This window comes from Siphateles boraxobius, unplaced genomic scaffold (assembly GCF_051911475.1).
Source record: "Siphateles boraxobius isolate OS27281-9 unplaced genomic scaffold, OSU_SipBor_1 7, whole genome shotgun sequence".
Classification (NCBI taxonomy): Eukaryota; Metazoa; Chordata; class Actinopteri; order Cypriniformes; family Leuciscidae; genus Siphateles; species Siphateles boraxobius.
This window is the reverse complement of record NW_027509197.1, coordinates 16009011-16033358: the sequence shown is the minus strand read 5'-3', so window position 1 is coordinate 16033358 and position 24348 is coordinate 16009011. Positions and strand designations below refer to the sequence as shown.

General features: G+C 39.0%; 1 protein-coding gene across 3 annotated transcripts in view; it reads left to right on the top strand.

Moving 5' to 3' along the window:
- The window catches only part of zmym2 (zinc finger, MYM-type 2), a 31413-nt gene extending 14106 nt beyond the window's left edge, over positions 1-17307 (top strand). For 2 of the 3 annotated variants that reach the window (XM_077215870.1, XM_077215871.1), the window contains exons 9-23: positions 698-848; positions 1068-1240; positions 1563-1728; positions 1812-1843; positions 1957-2098; positions 2189-2316; positions 4879-5044; positions 6599-6733; positions 6945-7054; positions 7239-7419; positions 7768-7910; positions 13491-13605; positions 13891-14133; positions 14321-14456; positions 15856-17307. In XM_077215870.1, the coding sequence (XP_077071985.1) occupies positions 698-848; positions 1068-1240; positions 1563-1728; positions 1812-1843; positions 1957-2098; positions 2189-2316; positions 4879-5044; positions 6599-6733; positions 6945-7054; positions 7239-7419; positions 7768-7910; positions 13491-13605; positions 13891-14133; positions 14321-14456; positions 15856-16042 (2208 nt within the window). In that variant the 3' untranslated portion in view covers positions 16043-17307. The remainder of the gene's footprint in view (positions 1-697; positions 849-1067; positions 1241-1562; positions 1729-1811; positions 1844-1956; positions 2099-2188; positions 2317-4878; positions 5045-6598; positions 6734-6944; positions 7055-7238; positions 7420-7767; positions 7911-13490; positions 13606-13890; positions 14134-14320; positions 14457-15855) is intronic. The other variant, XM_077215872.1, reaches the window with a different exon arrangement.
- The last annotated feature ends 7041 nt before the right edge of the window (positions 17308-24348 follow it).

The window sequence follows — 24348 nt, the reverse complement described above, 5'->3', positions numbered from 1 at the left end:
GTCGAGTATCCTAGTAAACGTTGTTGGTTATGTCTTAAGTGAACGTAAACGGTCGAGAGAGAAAATGCATGTATACAGTATCAATTTATTGGATCCGTGCATTGGTCTTAAAGTGACAGCATAACTCTTGACTGAATAACTTTAATAAGGATTCACCTTAACTTTATACAGTGAAGACTATGCGGTGTTATTTCACATTTGCTTAGGCTACTTTATTCAATTTCTGTAACTAGTCTAACTAATATGTATCTTAACTACTACTCTTAGAACTACTACCTGTAAAATCTGAATAGCACTGCTTATTTAATTTGCAGATGTTCTGTTGTTTATTTGCTATTGCTTGTAGTTTGATTATTTGTTCTTATTTAATTAGACTGTTTACTTGACTTTAATTGTTTGAAATTTATATTTTTATATATTTGTTGAATTTTGTCATTTGCATTGTTCTTGCATTCCATTTGAAAAGTCAGGCGAGTAAAATAAAAATGTACTAGCCAATGGCGACTCGAGCTCAGTGTGTCTGTTGTGATGTCTGAAATGACAATAAAGCACAGTAAATGCACAAAATCAAAACCAATAACATAAAAAAATATTTTGTTGTTCAACATTCAAGTTGGGAATGACATGAGGGCAAGAAAATAATGGAACAATTTAGATTGTTGGCCAAACTATTTGCCTGAATATCTGATCTCTGCAGGAAAAAGTCCATCAGTTTTGCAGTAAGGCCTGTTGTGATGACTACAAGAAGCTCCACTGCATAGTGACGTTCTGCGAGTACTGTCAGGAAGAGAAGACTCTGCATGAGACTGTGAAGTTCTCAGGGGTGAAGAGGCCCTTCTGTAGTGAAGGTCATTATTCTGTTTACAGTCAAACATCTGGGCGCGTTTAACAGCACATTGTCCTGTGATTAAATCTACTGCTGTTCACATCATGACATGCTGTGATTTTATCTTTAGGATATGAGGACAGTGTTCTAATGAATTTGATGTATTATTTTAAACTATTTACTAAATTTATTCATAATGACAGGTGTGATATATCAGGCTGTATTTTTATTCCTTCTGCAGGCTGTAAGTTACTGTTCAAGCAGGATTTCACCAGGCGTCTGGGCCTGAAGTGTGTCACTTGCAACCATTGCACCCAGATGTGTAAGAAATCTGTCACCAAACAGATAGACGGAGTCAGCAGGGACTTCTGCAGCGAGACATGTGCTAAAAAGTTTGACGACTGGTACTACAAGGTACACTGATTTGATCATTCCTGGCTTTAAGATCATGTGACCAAGCCCTGATAATTCTGCTTGTTCACTGAACACAGGGGATTGTACAGGACTGACACATTGCATTGAACTTACATTTGAGAGAGAGAAAAAAAGCTTCCATGTTAAAATACACTCAGTAAATGTAGGACTATTATGAGGTATTACATATTTATGGAATCTGTTGATATCGGAGATCTTTCATACTTTAAATAATTTCTGTTGGAAATTACAGGTTAGAATCTTTGACCCAAATCTGTGCTGCAGTAATTTGAAATATGTATTTCTGTGTTGTGTCCACTAGGCGGCGCGCTGCGACTGCTGTAAGGTACAGGGGAACCTGACAGAATCTGTGCAGTGGCGTGCAGAGATGAAGCATTTCTGTGACCAGCAGTGTCTCCTGCGCTTCTACTGCCAGCAGAACGAGCCCGACATGGCCACACAGAAAGGCCCGGAAAACACAGCTTTAGGTACAATATAAAACCCCACATCTGGAAATATGCACATTTAAATCATTGTCGTGTTTAAATGAAATCCTTTGGTCCATTTACAGTGTTTGGAGGACCAACCCAAGCATCTAAGATGGTGAGGGTGCTGTCAGTTTTGACTGAATCATTCTTAAACACAAGAACTACAGATTGGCACATAGAGTAGTCGTTTCGATTCACTGTAGTCCATTCTTATTGTGACTCTTGCAGTCGTTTACTCAGGGGCCTGTATCGTATGCGGGGGGAGGGGTCCTGAAGGATGTGAAGAATAAAGCTGTGCTCTGTAAGCCCCTCACCATGACCAAGGCCACCTACTGCAAACCCCACATGCAGAGCAAACCGCTGCAGACAGGTGAGCACCTTCTGTTCTGTTACGATACAAATGCATAAACTTTCTGGAAAAGAATGAGGGTTATGTGGTTCTGTCTCTGCTTCCCCTCAGATGAGGCAGGCCTGGAGGGCTCAGGAAAGGAGTATGTTCCTGTTCCAATCCCTGTTCCCGTTTACATCCCAATACCCATGAACCTCTATGCTCAGGCCACGCCCACTCCTATTGCAATACCTGTACCGGTAAGTGTTTCCTCCCAGAATGAAAGCATCATATTGTTTTCAATTGCAGTACGTATATAAAAATATTTATACTATGAGCTGTTAAATGCTTAATTCTTTGACTGGTTGAGTAACGTTTAAAGCAATTATTTTCCAGTAAACGCACAGCTCAAGTAAAAAGTTTCAGGCAGTGTTTGTCCGCATTACAGATCCGTATCCTTCGCCAAATTATTTGTTACAACAGCAAAATATATATACATTTTCTAAGTGTTACCTGCCAATGCTGATTTTTGCAGATTTTTTTCTAACTATAATTGGCAGCATATACAAACAAAAATCTACTTTGCTTTAATTAAAAATTTAATTTTCATAAAAAAAACACAAAGTCAGTAATAAACAAATTGCAAATAAACAGCACAAATAAATGCAATAGAATAACAGGGTGTCCGCGCGGTAGTAAAAATAAACAACCAAAATGAAGGCCCTTGAAAGGTAGTAAAAGGCAACAAACGCAATTTGACTTGGTTGTAAATTTTTCATCATGCTGTAAATTTGTAGCGTCATGCTGCTTGATGTCGTGTTGGTAGTAAAAAATATTGTGGAGGAGGTAAAAAAGGTAGTAAATTCATCTCTATGATTCCTGCATATACCCTGAAGAGTTATGAAATAAACACGGCTTTAAGTTTTTCAGGTGTGTCTAACAGTAGCCTGTATTCAGGTAAGAAAAACTACAGAAATGTAAGTAATCAAATGTAAAATAACACTGGATAGTCTTCATTATAAAAATTAAATAGATTAATGCTAACAAGTAAAGTAACAAAAGTTATTCAGTCAAGAGCAGAGAATGATTTTCTTTCTTTTGTTTTTTGAATAACATGACAGCAGCAGTGTGGTTTATTTTGGTCTTAAAAGTATTACAAATTGCGAACTTGGTGTCGTCTTCACTCACAGTGAAGAACTTCCAAGCCAACAACATGTTTACTTGTGGCTGTGAGTGTGAGCGTGGCTGTGACGTAGGGCTGGGCGATATGGCCAAAAAAATGTATCACGATAATCGTTTTATATCAGTCGATATCAATAATTATCACGATAATTGTTTTATATCAGTCGATATTAATAATTATCACGATAAATGTCAAATCTTTATTTCTTTCAAGTTTAAAGGCAGCTCCTAAGTGAAAGTTGTATAAACCAGAGTGTTAATTGTAATTTTAAACTACTCTTTATTGTCAGAACATATCATGACAAACACTTGCCAAACATTTCACAAATCTGAGGTAGAACATTCAAACATTTGTCATTTTTCCTTAACAAAATAAATATCTAATATTGTTAGATATTGTTTCAAGTCTTGAAACAGGTTTGTGTTGCCTGACATTGATGGCACGCATCTTCAGCACAGTTTGCAGTGCAGGCTGCAATATTAATATTACATGTTTTGTCTCGAAACGCATATTTGACAGCGAGTTGACAGTAGTAGTAGCTTGAGTTAGGATGCAGATTTACTATGTTAAATTTGTTCAATAGTAAAAACGGTAACATCTGTTAAAAAAAAATGCAATGACCTAAATTTTATTTGGGAAAAAGTAATATTCTGACCGTTTGAATTTTATTTAAATCACTGAAACATTTGTGTTCTTCGCTGAATTCAAGCGCTTCTCACTGGATCTCATGACCGAGACCGATCAGAGTAAACGCATCTGCTCCAGTGAGCTCGCACTGCCGTTTGGACTTTGAGCCGAGCGGATTAATGGCCCGTGTGGAGCGCGGTTCAAATGAGTTTCGTTCCGCTTTTGGCGCATAAACATTGTCGAATATTTATCAAACTCTTTCGATATAGAAATATAAAACGATACAAAAATTATATTGTAATAATTATCGTTATCGCCCAGCCATACTGTGACGTTATTGCCTGCGCTGTTGGTAACAAAACGGTCCGGATTGAAATTGGAAAGACGTGAGACCAATCTGGGCCAAGCATGTGGAAAATCGGCCAGTCACTGGCCAGTCGATCGGTGCATCTCTAATAGAAATGACAATTAAATTACATATTACCTATGGGAAACGCTCTCTCTCCCATACAAACACATACACACGTTTCTCAGTAGCAAGGTGGTAATGTGTCTGTTCTTGAAGCAGTTAAACTTACAGCTTTGCTATTGGTAGAGACGCTGCTGCCTTAATCAATGAAGCTCTATCTCTAATAACTACACTAGTCTGCATACCAATGAGATGAAATTAGTCCTACACACAAGAGTATTTTAAGGACAAAAATCTGACACATGTCTTAAAATAAAACATCTGAACAATGTCAATTGAGGTATGATGACAGTCCATTTTTGAAAATTCTTTGTTGGGCTTATATTCTTTTATTTATTAATTTATTTAAATTAATAAAACAGAAATGTTTTAATATAATATATATAAAAAATGATGCATATTTTGAATTTATTTTATTCACATTTTACTATTTTTGATCCATTTTATTAAAACGTGAGAGTGGTCTAAAAGATATCTTATCAGCATTCCATATCTTCATGGAGATGACCCTTATTGATCTCTTGCTCGTTCTGGTGCTTTCAGGTGCCTGTGCCAGTGTTTCTACCAACCACGCTGCAGAACGCTGAGCAGATTGTGAAGACTATCAATGAGCTTAAAGCCAAAGTTCCCTCTGACCCCCTTGAAGCTGATCTAATAGCGATGGCTGAAGTGATTGCACATGAAGAAGATGAGAAACCAAAATGCTCAAGTATGTACCTGTTAGGAGCCATCCACTTTTGACAGATGGAAGCAAGATTCTGCAAGTCACTGCCTTTACCTCACACAGATTCTCATTTCACAGCTTTTTGACACCCTCACCACTTCTGCTCCAGTAGCAATCCCACAATCCCTTCTTTATAGGGATGTACCGAAATCATAATTCTAGTAACACCAAAATTGGACAAAAAATATATTAAAACTAGGGATGTTACCGATTAATTGTCGATAATAAATTTAATCGATAAAACGTATCGATCATCGATTAAGCAGGTTAATGCACGTGCGTGCCGCTCAACCGTGAAACGTAAAGCGAGTGCACCGGAGTATATTACCATTTTACACCTTTAACATGACTATAAGTTTGTGTGCGCATTCGCAGCCTTTTGTTTTGTGCAAATTTAAGTTGAACTATTGTTTTCGTGTAGGCCTTTATGATGCATTTGGTTAAGAATTAATACTGTTGTGTGCGGTGATCAGCTTCAGCGTATGCAGCTCAAACGGCCATGCACGACTAATACTGACTATGATTCATAGGACTGTCATATTACATAACATTATAAAGAGAACAATACTGTAATATAATTTTTGTGAATTATTTGGGTTTAGTAGTGTTTCATCGCGTTGCTCCAGGAAGAGCACGTTCTCAACACGAGTCATTCTGAATGGCACATAACTTAGTTCAAGTTCACTTGTGCATTCACATCATTTTGTGTAGATATAATTTGTAATATTATGTTTATTTTGTATGTATCTGATTTATCTCATTTAAGATGCGTTTCTTTGAGTTGATCAACGCCCTAGCAAAGTTCTCCAGTTTACCGGTGTTCATTCAGCCCGTGCAGCTCAAACAGTTATGCACGACTAATAACTATGATTGGGACTGTCATATTAAATAACATGTGAACACTATTTTATTAAATTGTTGCGAATTCATTGGGTTTAGTTGCAGTTTTCAGTGCGTTGTTCCAGGAAGAGCTTACACAATCTGACAACCATGCATGCCCATTATTTAGATTAAAATCCCTTCTCAATCATTTGGTGAGGAACATGGCGTTTTGAGCAGCATTTGCAGACCCTATCGTGCTGTTGGCCATATGCCACTGCAGTAAACGCATATTGCAGTATTAAGGCTAACGTTTCAGAGCATGTGAGCAGATAGCGGGGAGCCGAATAGTGAACGAGATTGTAGCGTCATTTTACCAGCGTTGCCCAGCACGGCTATTACAGCACAGTATAGGGCTATTGGAAACAGAAACAAGTCTACTACAGAGATTTCATGTCAGCATGTTATTTGAGCAGACTTTGCTTTTCTGGTAAGCGGTACATGAGTGGAGCATTTGCTTGGACCATGACCATGCGAACCATTTAATTTTCGCCCGATAGTTTTTGCTGGCGAAATTTCGGTGCATCCCTACTTCTTTATAAACCTGTCTTTTCTCTCATTCACACTGCACCTGTTTCTTGTTAAAATGACACTGCATGTCTATTGTGTCTTCTTGAACCCATTGTGTAGAATCAACCAAAAAAACAACTTTTTTTGTAGGCATCAAATGTGAAAAGAGCAGTAGAGAAGTGAAGATGGAAAGTGTAAAACATGAAAATGGCAGTGGTAGCTCAGAAGAGGAGGAGGAAGACAAGTATGAACCAGATTTGGACCTGGAGAAGGACCTGCCCCTTGGTACTGTACCACCAAATGAACACGACTGTTATTGCAAAATATTTGCATATTATTCTTTTTTTTATGTTTTGAGGGTCAACATTTCCTTTTTTACCCATCGTGATGTCTACCTTGAATTATTTTCTTCTGTTAATCTCTCTGAATATGTTTTCACTGTTTCCAAATCGCAAAATTGTATGTAGTAAAGACATGTTGCTCTGGTCTGTTCCAGCGACAGAACCCGTCCTGGTTGAACGTCTAGATACAGACTTGCTCTTCTCGTTGTCTCCAGTCTTGGCTGAGGAGAAAGAGAAGACGCCTCGGCCCAGAACCAGGAGGAGGGTAATGAACGCATCCAGCCCAAAAACATCACATCCAATGCTGTCCTGTGATTAGAAAACTTTGCTGTTCACATGCTGATGTGTCATGATTGTTGAATTTTATATGAGGCTCATAGTCACAGATGGGGCCAATGTTTAATAATAACTGTGTGTATGCTAATGTTTCTGACCTACTTTTGCTGCAGGGTCAGAAGAGGCGGGCAGTAGAGGAAGAGTCTTTATCCTCGTCACCAACTGTAGAGTCCTCAGCAGCAGAAACCTCTTTCCCCTTGAGCTCCAGGTACGGCTTAAACGCATGGAGGAGATGGGCAACATCTGAAGCCTCACCGTCCTGTCAATCCAAAGGAAAGGAGAGCCAGAAAGAAGGTATTCATCATAATTGATCTGTACTTAGTTTATTCAATTTGATGCTTGATTTGTAGATTGTAATGCCAGTTGTTCCCTGGGAAATTTTCATAAACTTTTATTTTGTTTAAATGTGCTCAATGATTATAACTTCACTGCTGTTCACATTCTGAAACCATTTTGTTGATCACTTTGAGTTATGAGGGCACTTTTTTCGATGCATATGAATTGATTGTAGAATCACACTCTTGCCATGTTCGTGTAAACAAGTGTCTTACAAAGTCCTCAAGATAATCTTAAAATGTCTCTATGCTGTACTGATGTTGCTCAATGTAATTTTTTTCCCCCTTTTTTTTCTCTCATGGGCAGTTAGTTTAAAAGGCAGTCTCCTGTCCCTGAGGCCAGCAGAGCTGAATCAGTCTTTATCTTGCTTCGTCAAAGAGGTGTGTCGTCCCAACGGGGAGCGCTATACTCCAGACAGCCTCCTTTACCTCTGTCTCAGCATTCAGAAGGTGAGACTGTTCACATCCAGGGCTCGACATTAACGCTTGTCCGGGACACGTGGATTTTACTTGCCCGACCAGACAAGTAGCCTGATTAGAACATCAATAACAAAAATAAACAAATAACTAGGGAATCACTAAACCGAGAGAATGATTCTGATTTTATTACATTTATTGTAAGTTGCGATCGATTGTGGATAGTGTATTACCATAGACTGTAAAAAAAACTGACGGTAAGGTTGCGCTGTTGACACTCGCGCAGCCTCTCGAGGAGAAATCTACACAAATTAGCGCAGCACACACACTCAATTAACAACATACTGCCTATAAAAAATCTAAATGTGGAGTTTTTATATTTTTAACATGTTATGCAACTTCAATTATTTTTCCTGAATACCATCACGATTGAAAATGTGACATTGATTTCCTACAACAGTTCAATAAACAGTTAAAATTAAGTCACTTACAGTTTAGGTGCAATATTGCCTGTTTTTTTTCTGTTTCAGCAGCGAAAATAGTTCCAAACAAAAATCACTGCAGAACCACGGCGCATCTCACAGGAACACTCAACCTGTTTTCATTACTGAATGATTCAGCATTTTGAACGAATCGGTTGAGTCAAAGATTCAATGACCCATTCATAAACCTCATTCTTGAATGAATCAGCCGTTTGAACAAATCATTTGATTGAATGAATCAATGACTCACTCATTAAAGGGTTAGTTCACCCAAAAATGAAAATTAAGTCATTAATTACTCACCCCCATGCTGTACCAACCCCGTAAGACCTTCGTTCATCTTCGGAACACAAATGAAGATATTTTTGATTAAATCTGAGAGGTGGATCACTGCTACATAGGCTGCCAGAGGGAATGAAACTTGACGGCCCAGAAAGTCATTAAAGAACATGTTTAAATATTCCATGTGCCTATAGTGGCTCAACTATAAGTTTATCAAGCGACGAGAATACTTTTTTTCCGAAAAAAAAAACATAAATAACGACTTTATTCGACTATTCCTTTTCTTCCTTGTGGGCCTGAGACGAGAGTTCAAGAGATTTCCACGACGCATGCGCGAGAACTGAACAAGAAGTATTAGAAGAAGAACGTCCTCTTCTCAGTTCTCGCGCATGCGTCGTGGAAATCTCTTGAACTCTCGTCTCAGGCCCACAAAGGAAGAAAAGGAATAGTCGAATAAAGTCGTTATTTATGTTTTTTTTTTTCGGAAAAAAAGTAGTCTCGTCGCTTGATAAACTTATAGTTGAGCCACTGTAGGCACATGGAATATTTAAACATGTTCTTTAATGACTTTCTGGGCCGTCAAGTTTCATTCCCTCTGGCAGCCTATGTAGCAGTGATCCACCTCTCAGATTTAATCAAAAATATCTTCATTTGTGTTCCGAAGATGAACGAAGGTCTTACGGGGTTGGTACAGCATGGGGGTGAGTAATTAATGACTTAATTTTCATTTTTGGGTGAACTAACCCTTTAAGACGGTCGCCTTCCACCACCTACTGGCGGTTTAGTGTTATGTTTAAAAGTAGTATCATTCTTTCCAACGTTTCTTATTTGTATATTTAAATCAACTTCATAACATTATTTTATGCAATGGTAATTTTTCAGTGTAAATTATTTAATTTGATCAGCCCTACCTAGGGTAACAGCCTAGTGTCTTATTGTTCTAAATAATTGAATGTATTGATCAAATTTAGGAATTTAAAATGAAAGATGAAGCATACATTTAATAAGATTGGTGGAGGAGATGCCTTTTAAAGGTGCAGATATTGCAATATGCCGATTTAAATATCAAAGCTGATTGAACACTGATGAGAAGATTGCTTCAGAATAAATTAACACAAAAAAAAAAATGTGAATGACAGATTTACTTGTCCGAAGGACAAGCATATGAAAAGGCTTAATGTTGAGCCCTGACATCCTGAGTCTTGCACATGCTTGTTGCCCATTAAAACTGTAAAAGAGGATCATTAGACCAGTGCTTCTAAGGGGACTTTCACACTGGCAGTTTAGTTCAGAACGGGGCACAGTTCGCATGACAAATCGCTAATGTGAACGCTGTCATGGGACCCGGGTGCGCACTGGGGTACCGAACCCGAGACTACCTGGAGGAGGTGGTCTGAGTTCAGTTGCTCCCGAACCGTGCTGCGGTTTGCGTGTATGTGAAAGCAACACAGACTCGGGTGCGCACTTGTTCAGGAAGTAAAGTATCCTGCGCATGCGTTTTAGCCGATTATGATGCATTTAGTTAAATAAAACGCACGTAAGGGATGAAGATTTACCTTGGATACGAGCAAGAGTGAGTCTGCAGTGTATTCGCGCATAGTGCGTGCAATCAAGGCAACAAATAAATGGAAATCCACCGTCTCCTCAAAAGAGTCCATTTGCAAGCAGTGGAAAGGCAGCTTATGCGACACACACACACACACACAGTAAACCTGTGTTGTTTACTCAGCTATGCATAATAGCACCAAATTAATAAAAAACACAATATTTTGACCCGCGTTGTGTTTTCTATCATATGCTGTGCACGTTTGCAATTACGTAAGATGCACGCAAACGCACCAGAGTTCAATAGAATCAAGTTGAGTGTGAAACCAGACCAACGTTGCGGGGGACGCCGGTAACAATCGCGCTCGGCCTCGGACTGCAGCAAAAGCCCCCTCAAACACCCAATTCAAGTCTTGCGGTCTCTACTAATGAGCTGGTGAGAGGAATCAGGTGTGTTGTTAGATGCATTAGACAACAGAGCCTCTTGTTAAAAAGGGCAATGGATCAAATTTTGCATTTCAGGAAACCTGTGCATTTGATATAAATGAACGTTATGATGTGCTTATGGAAATACAATAATATACATAAATAAAAATATATAGATGTAGGGCTGGGCGATATGGCCAAAAAAATCTTTATTTTAAAAAATATATTATTTCACATCTTGCCCAATGATATCTACAAACAATGTTGATATTGAAGGACATGGAAACAAATATAGTTAATGTAATGTAGGCTATGCAATATATTATGTGCAAAAAGGTGGTTAAAATCACATTACATTCTTACATTACAATCGAAAAACAAAAATGCTTTTGTTTTTAAATTGACTTAAGGCTAAACAAAAAATTTGGATTAAAACAAAATCAAAAACTAATTATATTAGCTTGCATTTGATTTAGGGCTGCAACAACTAATCGATAAAATCGATTATAATCGATTATGAAAATCGTTGTCAACGAATGTCATTATCGATTAGTTGGTCTGCTTACGTCACGGGGAGCGTTTACTGGTACGCACACACACGCAAGGTCTCTCTCCCTCAGGCGCTCTGCCGAGCGCGCGCGCTACACGGTTTGGAGCAGTCTCTTCTGTCTCGCATGCGCGCTCTTGCTTGCGCGCTCTAGATCAGTGGTTCTCAAAGTGGGGTCCGCGGACCCCTGGGGGTCCGTGAACGATAGCCAGGGGGTCCGCGAAATAATTTATAACAGCCTACCGTTTTTCCATGACTATAAGTCATGTTTTCTTTATCATCTGAAAACTTGCTATTTATTCCAAAGTGACTTATCGGCCTAATGCATTTAATGTCAAATAATAAAAAAGTATGCTTTTAAAGGTTTCTATAGATAGATAATCTATCTATATTTCTTATGCCTGTGCGTCAAGTATTCGCTGTGTTTTGGTCGTTTTTTGGGCACGCGCGCCAGAAGGAGACAGAGACGGCAGAACCGGCATCCTGTTTTTTTTTTTTTTTTTTAAAGGCATGACATTTTGTAGTCATTTTTAATGTACACACAAATAAAAAATTGACATTTTGCCGTTTTGAATGATGTACTCTTATCTGTATGACCATAAATAAGAGTATTCCTTTGTTTCCACTGCATAGGAAACAATCCAAGTGTTCGCGCCGGCGTCTCGCGTGCGCGCACAATAGGCTATGTCAATTCTAGCACTGCTAATTTTACATCAAAACCTATTCATTATCAATATAAAATACTCACCGAACTTATAAAAAGTTCTGCTTAATTTAATTTGTCTGTTGTGCACTATGAAGGCAGTGACGGTCAATCATTATACCGTCGACTTGCTGTTGTTCCAATCTCATTTCTCCACATGTGAAGATGCTGATACGTGCAGGTCTGGACCTCTGTAATTTTTTTAATGTGTAGCCTATTATATAATGAAAGTTTTGAAATAATTGCCTAATATAAACTCTAATTTGGCGCTGCAAGGATATTAAACATCGCGATGATAAACTGACCTTCTCATCTGAGCGGTTTCAGCAGACTACCAGCGCTCGTCAATGTCAAAATGCGCATTTCCGCATGACGCTTCAGTTATTCGGTCATAAAGTGTGAGATAAGATGTAGGCTAAACAAGATCTAGACACGTGTGAAATTAATGTGGGAAAAAATAAATACTCTGAACCCCAAGTGAATTTACACAAACTGAGAAAGTCAAAAAGCATTACTTTGTTCCCCGACTCATTGGTTAAATGTACTTGCATCTCAAAATGCTTTTGACGCGAAATTAATGTAAACACGGTCAGTTATATCTTAACCCAACAGGACAAACCACATTTACAATTTCAAAAGAGATATGTGCATTAGTGTGAATGCAGCTTATCGTATAGGGGGAAAATCACTCCAGCTCTTGAATGGAAAACGTTCAGACAGCCTACTTTTAAATACTGAAAGCACTCTTTGTTTTTTGCTTGTAATGTTTTTTTTTTGTTCCTCTTTATTTACTAGCTTTTATATTTTGAAGCTATATTAGTTTATAGCCCATTTAAAATTCTTAACATGTAATTGGTTTAATTAAATGTGTTTATATATATTTATATATATATATTTAAAGTATGTATATTTACACATGTAATTATATACATATTTTAAGTGTTATTAAGATTAATTAATAAGAAAAAAATTAGATCGGATCATGAGCTGCCTAAAGATTCCCACCCCTACTGTACAATGATTTATTGCTTGTCTTTGTCGACTAATACAGAAGGTAAAGAACCTAAAGTAATCGCATATTAAATCGCAATTAGATTATTTTCCATAATCGTTCAGCCCTAATTTCCATCTCCAAAAATCACCCATAGAAATGGAAGACTATCAAAATTGCTTTGCTTTATGCATAGTTAATTGCCTTTTTTTGACAAATTATTTAACAAACAAAAATGAAGGGGTAACATAACACTTCAAAGCCATCTTGTGATGACACAACCCTGCATGAAATTACAAGTCACACTCCTAGTTCAAAATCTAAAGTTCCCATCAATTGAAAAAAAGAAATAAAGAGACCATGATCAAGTAGTTAAATTGTGTTTGAATTAAACTCGAAATTAAACTCGTTTGAATTAAACCTAGCTCGAAACTAGGCTTGAGCACTCCTGGGTTAAGTGGTGTCCAGTGATTTATATAATTTGCTGTTCACATCCAGAAACATGATGTTGATGCTTTTGCTATGAGGACACATGACACTGCTCATTGGAAACTGACCCAGTCACTTTTTATTAAAGGCATTTGTCTTGCAATTTGCTGTCATGTTTGTGTTATCACATTTTGTGGGTGTTTTGTAGTATTTGCAGGACAAGGGAAGGACAGATGACCTCTTTAGTGACCCACAGTATCACATGTTTGGGGATGAACTGAACAAGCTCCTCAAAGACTGGCAACCCAGTGTCCTTCCTGATGGTAAGTTTTGAAAATATCATTCTAATATGTTCATTTATTTATCTAATATTATCATTCTGTCAGTTTGAAATGTCCAATGATTATAACTATTGCTGTTCACATTCTGAAAAGTACTGTTGACTCAATCCAACTATGAGGACATTTCACACGCATGAATCGCTCAGTAAATTGAGTCTTTCCTTTAACCTGATTTTGAATGTTGTATAGAAATATAATAACATAGTTTGCATGAGCTGTTGTGATCAGTGTTGTTCCAGTGTTAAGTGTGAGTGGTTTTGTATTGAGGTTCTCGGTGGGGTCGTGTGGAAGAGCAGTATCTGTGGAGCAGCGGTCAGCTCGGGGAGCAGACACCCTCCGTCCTACTGAGATCCCTCCTCTATCTTAACACCAAATACTTTGGTCTTCGCACCACTGAACAGCACTTACGCCTTTCGTTTGGAAACGTCTACGGCCCTAGCAGTTCCAAACCGCACAGCCATGAGACTACCGTCTGTATACGCATCCCCTCCATCTCACAGGAGCAGCACGGTTTGTTCCTCTGAAGCACTATACCATAACAAAATTAAATGCATTTAAAATCTAATTTTAGATTGCAAATCTACCTATTGCTGTTATTCTGCAAAAGATTTTTATTTTCACTCTCTTTGGTTTGAGCTGTTTACTGAAATGTTGTCTGTTTTGTAACTGATGCTGAAACATGTCACTTTTTCCACAGAGCAATCAGGAAGTAAGAGGAGGCGCAAAGATGACTGTGACTCAAACTTTGAGGCGGACAGTGGCTCAGGAGGATCTGCTCACTGTCCCGTTAAGAAACACGAGTGCCGACTCTATGAGCTTTACCTTTCGAAGTGGTGAGTCTCACATAACAGTTTATTTGTTATACATTTGAAGAACGTAGATTTGCAGATCCTTTGGCTGAGCACTAGCTCTATTTCGGTGGGACAGGGCAACCCAATACTATGATTAGCTAGTTCAAGTTGTTTTGAACTAAGCAGTGTCCAGTGATTATAACATTTGCTGTTCACATTCTGAAATACGGTGTTGACACTTGTAGTATGAGGACACATCATAGTCTGTAAAGAGACCCTGCAGTGATTCAGCTGTGCAGTCAGAATTCCTGTGTTGGTGTGGTATTAATGTCAAATGTTTGAAAAAATGTATAGGCCAGACAAAACAAAAACAAAATTTAGACTTTTATTCAGCAAGGATCAAAAGTGACCATTTTCTATTTCAAATAAATGTTGTTGCTTTGAACTTGGTTGTATTCGTTTAACCCTTTCACAAGTAAGTTTAAAATATTCTAACTGACCCCCCAGCGTGAGTTTTTCAAGGCGACCATTATTTAGAACTTGTCACTTTAATGTTTCCATGGTGACGCGTCATTGCTTGTCACGTGACACAGCGCAATCACAACACAGCGCTGAATGAATGATGATCTGCTTTTATGTAATTTTTCCTTTTTTATTAAAAATATTAACAAATGTATTAGCTATAGCATGAAACACTGATATTCCGATTGTCAAATATGTGCATGTGGATGTGTTTTGTTGTTTAAACACCTTTATAACGATCGCGTTAGTTGAGCTGTGCACTGACCATTCTAATCACAACGGTGTGATCGTATGCTCCAGGGACCAGCCAAGACTGATCACACCGGTGTGATCGTACGTGTGAAAGGGTTAAGGATCTTGAATTTTTTTTATCATTTCAAAAAAAAATGAAGCAGCTTAACTGTTTTCAACACTTATAAGAAATGTATCTTGAGCTGCAAATCAGCATATAAGAGTGATTTCTGAAGGATCATGTGACATTGAAAATTTAGCTTTTCTATCACAGGAATAAATAAAAATGTATTGTAATGTTTCAAAATTCTGTATTTGTGATCAAATAAATGCAGCCTTGGTGTGAATAAGAAACTTCTTTCAAATACATTTTAAAAAATCTTACCGTACCCAAAACTTTGATCCGAAGTGTAGATGTAAATATGCAGAGGAGATCATATTTGATCATCTTTAAGTTCAATTTTACACTGTGATCTTAAGCAAATCTCAAAATGAATATCCTTATTTCATACTGTGATTCCTAAAAATACTTGTAGCACAGTTTTTTAAATGTTTATCTCCCATAACATGAAAATATTTTGTATTTTTCAATCAGCCAGATTTGTAATATCACTGTATCTCTAGTTCTGTGTGGGATCTAACTGCTGTTTTTGTTGCTGTTTAACCTGTCTCCTCTCTTTCCCCTCAGCCCAGAGTCTGTGAGACAGAGGACAGATTTTTTTTACATGAAGCCAGAGGTCTCTGCTTCCTCGGACAGTCCCCTGTGGTTCAGCTCGACACCTCTCGAGAATAGCATGCTGGCTAGGCTCCTGACTCGAGTGCTGCTGGTCAGAGATATCTATAGAGACAACCAGCACGAGGAGGAGGGAGTCTAGAGGCCGATGTACTGAAGACTTCTTACTATGCTGTCGTGACACCCTGTGCATCACCAACGAGCTGCTTACCATGTCACACCCTGTCACTCTCCCTTTAAACACACTGATCCCAATACAGCTAAGAGATGATGTCAGGATGGATTTTGGTGGGATAATGCTGATTCACATCAATCTTCCCAAAGACCCTGAGGAGTTTTCTCCAGAAACGAGACTTACAGGATGCTGCTTTCTTCTTTATTTTTTCCCCTTCTTTTCAATTTGTTGGAAACTTGTGTTCATGTAGCATTACTTGTGTGGCCACTGTGGTCTAAGAATATTTCTAAATGTAGTCTGTTAGCAGACAACAGACACAAGAACTTTGGTTCTGTAAGGACAGTAATGGAGTTTTTTTCTTTTCTTCCTACCCAACAAAGCCTTCTAAAGATTAAATTTATTTATTACTGTTGATTGACATCTGTTAAAGAGAGTCCAAGATTTTGTATTAGCAGGGCAGGATGTGTGTGTGCTGGACGCTGTGCCATGTGTGCAAATTCTTTGGCCTTCCATAATAGCATTAAAACCTGCTGCAGCCCTGGACCTCTTCTTTGTGCGTGTGGAATGAGTGTGTTTGTGAATGTGCCTCTTTCCCTCCCCTTTCTTCTGTTGTTTTGAAGTGGATTGGATAGGAGTTGGTTCCGCACAGCCAATACGTTACTGGCATTGAGCCTTTAAGTGTAAAACTATTCCTCTGAACAATCCAAGTGTATGAAATTTGACTTTGAATTTCATCTGCAGCATTTGCTGATTACACAGATAAGCAGAGATATGTTGTGTACTCTGTACCCTTCCTGGAGTCTTGAGTAATTCGAAGGATGTGCGTGTGCACAAATGTAATTAAAAGTTACGTACGAAACACTTAGCTTATGCAAGATTAAAAGTGATTTATTTATACGGTGAAAGTCAGTGGAGTTTGTTTTCATGGCTTTTACGATTTTTTTCCTTGACCTTTTCTACCAATAAATTACACGCTCATTTCTTGGTCTCATAATGGTTTACCTTTAAGACCCTTCATATTTTCTGATTAAATTTACTGTTAAGCAGGACTGTGAAATGTGAATTTCAGTTTTGTCATTTGGTTTTCAGCATTTTTCTTCTGGTGGCTTGGAAGGGGTAGAAGTGTGTAGCACTCTGTGATGGAGTAAATGTGTTTGGTTTGTGCTTGCTAAGCCAAGCTCATTGTTAGGGTTATAGGGTTTTGTAAAATATTAAACTTGGCACTTAACTCATCCTGCACCGTTTTTGCAGTGGACATGAATGATACCTCAAACCATACAGCTTGAGGAAATGTGTTCTACCTGAAGTGATTGGAGATGTAAAATAATCTGCTAAATTAATACATAGAATCTTTGCACTATCGTTCAAGTTTGTACATGCTTGCTTATTACTATTATTTTTCACTTTTTAATATAATGGTAATATAATAAGACATAACACCCAGTAGTGGCCAAAAGAAAATAAGGTTAATTACACTTTCTTTTTATAGGAATATACTCAAAATCTAAACAAACTTATTCCGTTTATTTATTTTCAAAGGAGCCACCTTAAACCTCTAGTTCTCTCAAGCTTCACAAGGTTCATTGAAAGACCAATATGTATTGAGACTTGACTGTTCTGTTTTCCATTTTTTTATGGTTTCTTTAGGCTTTTTAATTGAAATTCATACTTGAGCACTGTTTATTTTTGTCTCAAAAAGCACTTTAAGTAACACATTTTTAATGCTTTTTCCGGAACAGCACAAAATATGAATGTTGTACGAGTATGCAATTTGCAAGTTGATTAAAGGTCCGTTCACACCTAGAGCTTTTAAGATAACTAAGGAGCTATATTTTAGAAATGCTCAAGCACTTTAAAGTCGGCTGGGGGGGGGGGGATCATTCTGAATTGGCATAAGTGACTTGAACACACCTGACGTCGTAAACACGACTTCTCAACTCGTAAATACGAACTTCCCAGGAGGTCTTGAACGCGCCATGATTTCAATGATATCGTTATAGAGCTCGGGATCATTTCGTCGCATCGCAATGCATTATGGGAATCACGGTACGGAAGTAGATGTACAGTATAGTAGGCAGTACGTAATTACGTTGGTCATTAGATAATATTAGGTTTAATTTAGGTTATTTTTAGGAAAATGGTTCAGTATTGCTGTATTGTCAACTGCTGTAATCCGTCTCACGATCGACAGGGCAAACGCAGCATAAATCATATAAGTGGTGGTCTTTTTGCTTTGGAGTCAACTACGTTAACGCTAACGATAACTGATATTTTTATCACATGGTCAATAGATTTTCAGCTGCCAGAGTTAACTAGCTAGCGACATTTACATTGAATGTATTCATTTAGCAGTTAACTAAAGTTCTGCTGTTCAGATTAACGTTAAAGCAGTAAGTACCTTGCTGTGTTTTGGGAGCAAGCTGTTATACTGATGTAGCTGCTGTTAGCCAAATCATCAGTGGATAGACTAGGTTAGTGGAATACTGACAAGCTATGGCATAATTTGTACCTTACACTTCTAGAAAGCATCAGCCTATAGACACAAATGCAGTGGTAATTTCTAGCTATAGTCTCCTCTGTACTGGACCTTAAATGGTATTCTGTTTCTGAAGCTGTAGCTCTGTAGCTTAAATGTTAAAATGCTTTATTATTACTACTAGCTTATATATTATTCTATTGCTGGAGCTCTGTAGTTTAATTGTTATTATTACATGGCTTGGTTGAATACTAATATTGAATGCGGTCTGTTATTTCTTGATAACAGACCACTGCTAAGAATAACACACCGTTGCCATGAAAAACAGCATTGCCATGGACACAGTTCTGTTAATTCTGGAGCAATACAATCGTTTTTAAATCAATAAACTCCTTTATTTATCCGGAGATCGGCCGGTAAAGCTATTACCTTATTCCAAACCGGCCTATGCGTGACCTCTAAAATGGCCGCCGTTACCCACAATGCACCATTCCATGACGTCTACGCCCGAGCTCTATAGTTAAGCTGTGGACTTCCTGATTCTTGTGGAATTGGAACGATTCACTAACTGATGATGGCCTGTGAAAGGGTCTTAACTCTATAATTTTGTTTGACTATCCCGACACAACTGGCAGATGAGGATGCGGTTCAGGAAACCGGCCATTAGCTACTTTTTAAATTTCATTTAGTTAAGTTAGCGTCGCAGAAAAATACAGTTGTAAAAAAACTAATTCAGTCATATGTGTCCAAAACTTTGTATAGTGTCCAGAGTATATAGACTCTTGGGAATGGGATCATTTTATTCAGGCTAGTATGTAATCGCTTAGTAACACCCTTCAAATTTGGAAGTGAGTTTTGCAGAGGCAGGCATTCCCCATACCCTCCTTTGGGCAGGGGTTGAGGGGGGTTCTCCGCCTATTCAAAAAAAATATATTGAGCAAACTCGTGTTCAAGACTGCAAATGTGGGTGCACCTATTGTAGTGTTGATCGTAGTCCTCTCTTATGAAGTCACATGGCTAACGTGTTGGTTTTAATACCATATTTTTCCAGAGTTGAGCCTGGCCTGCTGTTGTAAGGTTGGACTATATTTATCTGGGTTGTATTGCATATCATCTCCTCCCAAACAAACACATGGATCCCAGACGAAGCCCCTTGGTGGACTTATTCCAGCAGGTGTCCCATGTCAACGACTACACTCGGATGCACAAGGTCATTGCAGTGGATGCTCAGATAACAGGAAATGGCTGCCAGGAGGATACATGATGGCCTATTTTCACAAAAGGTTGCCTGAGTTATGATTGAAAGGCAGTTGTGTTATCATAGGCAGTATGCACTCCCCTCTTCAGTATAAATAGGATTTATTCTGCATGCTGATCTATTTATAGGGCAGTGTAACTATTGAGGTGCAAGTGGAAGGAGGAGACCTGCAGGATTGAGAGCTTTTGTGACAGGATGTGATCAATTAACTTTTTCAAAGTTAATTTAATAAGATAATAAATATCTTTACTTGTAAAAAGGTAAAGAAGATGCCCATCTTGACTCCTTTAAGCAAAAAGAGAGCATTTTTGCTCAGGGTGGGATTTTGCCCAGGGTGGACCAAATTGCCACAACACAAATGTCAACACAAAAGAGGTAAAGGGAGCTTTCGCACCTCATAAGCCAAAGAAATTGCATCTCTCACCCAATGAGAGATGCTTTGCTTAAAAGGCAGCAAGCCCTCTGCGGCTGGCCCAAAGCATACGAAGAACTGAGACGACATGCACCACTGGCCAGAGCGATCCACATACACCTTTAAAGCCCAAACAGGGCAAAACAAATGGGGTCTCTCCTCCCCCGTGGAGGTAAAGGAAGGAGGACATAAAAAATGAAGCATGACCACTTGATAGTGAAATGATGTGGACAAAACTTTGGGGACATAACCAGGCCTTGGTCACAGAAACACTTTCACAAGACCCGGGGGCAAACTTCATGCAAGGCCCACTAAAAGAAACAGCTTGTAGATTCCCCACACACTTGAGAGAGGCTAATGCTAGCAAAAGCGTCACTGTGAGAGTCAGAATCAGGTCAGAAGCTGATTCCAAAGGTTCAAAAGGAGGTTCCAATAATCCATCTAAAACAACTGACAAATCCCAGGTGGGGGCACTAACAGGACACGCAGGTCTCAGACGTCTAACTCCATGCATAAATGAAGAGACCAGACAGTGTCTACCTAAAGTGTCTAACCTTCATCTGACTTCCGACGGGAGTAAACGCTCACCCGCACTGGCCGCAAACTTATCCCGCAGGAATTCCAGCCCCTAACCAACCATGCAACTGAATGAATCCACTGTACAGCAAGACTCAATGACCTTCCACTTAAAAAAATACAGCCGTCTAATAGAAGGCACACGATTGTTATCAATGGTCTCACAAACAGCTGGAAGACCAAAAGCCAGATCCTACTCTGAGGATGACCCTGGAGCTAAGACAACACATCTCTCCTGATTGGAACTCCCCACGGGGACCCTTCCACCAAGGAGCTCAGCTCCGAAAACCACATCTGGGATGGCCAGAACAGGGCTACCAAAAGGAAGCGAATTTCCTCACTCTACAAAGGACTGCAGGGATTAACTTGACTGGAGGGAATGCATAAAGCCTCAAATCCAGCCATGGATGAGCAAAGGCATCTATCCCCAGAGGTGCCTAATGAGACAGGGAGAACCACAGGGGCCACCAAGTCAAGTCTTGTGATGGAAAGAGGTCCACCTCCGCCTCGCCGAAAAGGCTTTTCAGGGTGTGTGACCACAATCCTCCCTGCCAATTTATGTGGGACATCACTGCCTTGTTGTCCATCCGGACAATAACATGACAGAGGAAAGACAACGCCCATCTTGACTCCTTTAAGCAAAAATAGGGCATGAAGGCAACTGCGCGATACACTCAGCAGACGGAAAGCTTTCATGCACCACAGGATGCTGCCTTGAGCCCCAGAAGTCTGCGACATGTGCCCATAGGTATGCCTGAAGTGGGCCAAGCACGCAAGACTGGAAACTCGAACAGGGGCCAAGCGAGCCTGCATCGAGAGAATCGAGCTGGTGTTCGAGATCTTCTGGAGAAAATGTTCCACTCAGAAGGTGGTTAGGTGCTCTTCTGAAAATTCAGCCTGAGAACAACAGACCGGAAGGGTTCAAGTCCGAAGGGGGAACCTTCTCTATTTCTCCCTTCAAGAGGATCGACGTCAACTCCTGCTGTAGAACAGAAGCCTCTAGGGCACTGTTCGTAACAGTGGGATGAGCCCCCTTGAAGCAAGGAGGATTGCGATGGAAATGGAGGGTGTTTCCGAATTGGATTGGAGAGGGTTGAAAATTGGTTGAACGCACGTTATGAAAAGCTTTTTGTACACACGTTAATCGCCATTCTAAACTAATGCATGCTTGCATTGTAATGCAAACACATAGCTTGCACATCGCATGCAGTTCGCACGCACACAGAATCATTCAGTACCGCATAAATGTATTGTCAACACTGTTTTGTGATTTATCAGTGAGGCGAGCAGTACGAGGCCAAGGGCCATGTGAGAGTGGCACGAGGCCGGTGCCGTGATTACTAATTAGCGCCACCTGTGGCCCTCGGCCTCGCCCTGCTCGCCACAATCAGTAAAATAGCTTAGAAACTGAAAAGTTCTAGCATATATTTCTAAGTAACTAAAACCTACAGCTTCACTATTAGTAGAGAGAAGCTGCCAGGAAGAATTAATTCACACACAATAGCTCTCTCACTAATGCATTCATTTAAATGTAATCTTTACGGTGCTACTTTATCTGTATCTGATTAAGAACGAGTTGAAATCTGTGAGAAATATAAGGACCCAAAGGACGATAGAACAGATAAAAAAAAAGCTGTTATGTAGGATCAATACCCTTGTGTGCAGCACTGTGTCATATGCCATGTAGCGTCTGGACCAGACAGACACACAAATTATTAATTATATTTAACGAATAATCCAGCAAACTCACTCTCCCAACAAAGGTCTGTGACCCATCCCCCCGAAAACTGAACTATCATCCTAAATCAAGCTAACACATAGACAGAACTAGGTCTCTGGTTACAGGACACATGAAGACTGATAACTTATGACCAGAAAGGGGACCAAAAATCTAATTATAATGACAGACATCACCATTTGGTAAGAAATCTTAATTTAATTATCTGGGTTTCTAAGGAAAATGGGCAAAAAGGTTCAGGGAGCCTGTAGGTAGATTTCCCACACGATAACAATGTGTAGTTTTTCGTTTCCAGGTAAACATTTCTTGAATTCCTCGATTTCCGAATTGTTGTTATTATGTTTGATTAATGAATTTGATTTTGAATTATTGTTCTATTACCTGGTCTATAAATTGTAAAACATTTGATTTTATTCTGACTGACTCTAAAATTGTTCTCCCAAGTAGATAAACTGAATTTGTATGTTCCCGCAAGTTTGCGTCAGATTACTGACGACTAATATTTGGCACTAATTCAAGTGTATTTGTTTTGCAAAGACAAGTTATTTCTGTTTAGGGCAGCAAACGCGCTGCTTGACCAACCTAAATCTGGGTGGGTCAGTTTTACCTCTGTTTTAATTTAATGTTACTTTAGATGAGTGTATGTGTGAAACCACGGGATGGCCAATCTAAAGCTATTATAAAATAAGTAAAGTTGGTTAACTTCTATGTAGTAGTGGCCATACCTATGCCCGAAGTAAATGTTATTTTAAATTCAAGCGTATGGAAATTCAAGGGGGCTATATAAAAGTATCTTTGATTGTGTAAGGGTGAATCCGATCGTCTAAGATATTAGCCAATTACCTCTGTTTGGTGACCGAAACTGGCGAGATTACGAGCGTGAGACCCGCAGAAGATGTGGGGACATAGGACACACACTCTGAGTGGCATAGCTTCCTAATCTGAGCAGGTAAAACATAATTAACGAGTAAAAAAATAATAATCAAATATTCATTCACTTTTAATGATGCCCAGATATCATTAAAACCTTTTTCATTTATGGAGTCAGATGAAATAAAGAGTTGATACATATGAGAAAATGTATTCCATTTAGTCTTGAATTTTGCGAAAAAGGAAAGACAGTAACAAGCAGAGACCTTCACACGCTGATCGGAAGACCTCCTTTGGGCCGATCGAGCCGGTCTTTCATGTGGTTTGGCCTGTGTATTGATTCTCTCTTTTAAACTCTTTTGGATTAATGTTTCAGACTTGCATACTATGGTTGACCAAAATCTCATGTGTATCATGGAGTTTTTATGAACTCCAATCCTTGTTCCTCATTTGTTCATTTACATTACATTTTACTAACTCTGTGATGCATTAGTATTCTAAGAATCTTGAAGGTTCTTCTCTTAACCACCCAATCAAATTAAGTATTCTAATGCCCTGCTAGAACACAAAGGATCGTAAAATTTCCCTCTAAAGAGAACAACTTCTTACTGGCTAACTGAGAGTATGACATCTTCACACTTAAAAAATCACTTATCACAAGATCACGACCAGTTTTCCGTTTTCTGAGAAATCCTGATGTGAAGATGATGCTGAGCTAGAATTCTTCTAAGGACCCCTAAGCTTGTGCCAGGCTGCAGCCTTGTCTCTGCATTCACCAAAGATCCTCTGCTCTGACTCCAACTGGTTCTCTCTCATCAAGACAAGATCAGAAACGATATCTGGAGCCTCAACAAATTGTATCAGGATAGTTTTATTCAAATGGGTGAGACGTGCAAGTATCAAACTTAAGGCTGATCTATTCTTCTGCATCGGACCTACGCCG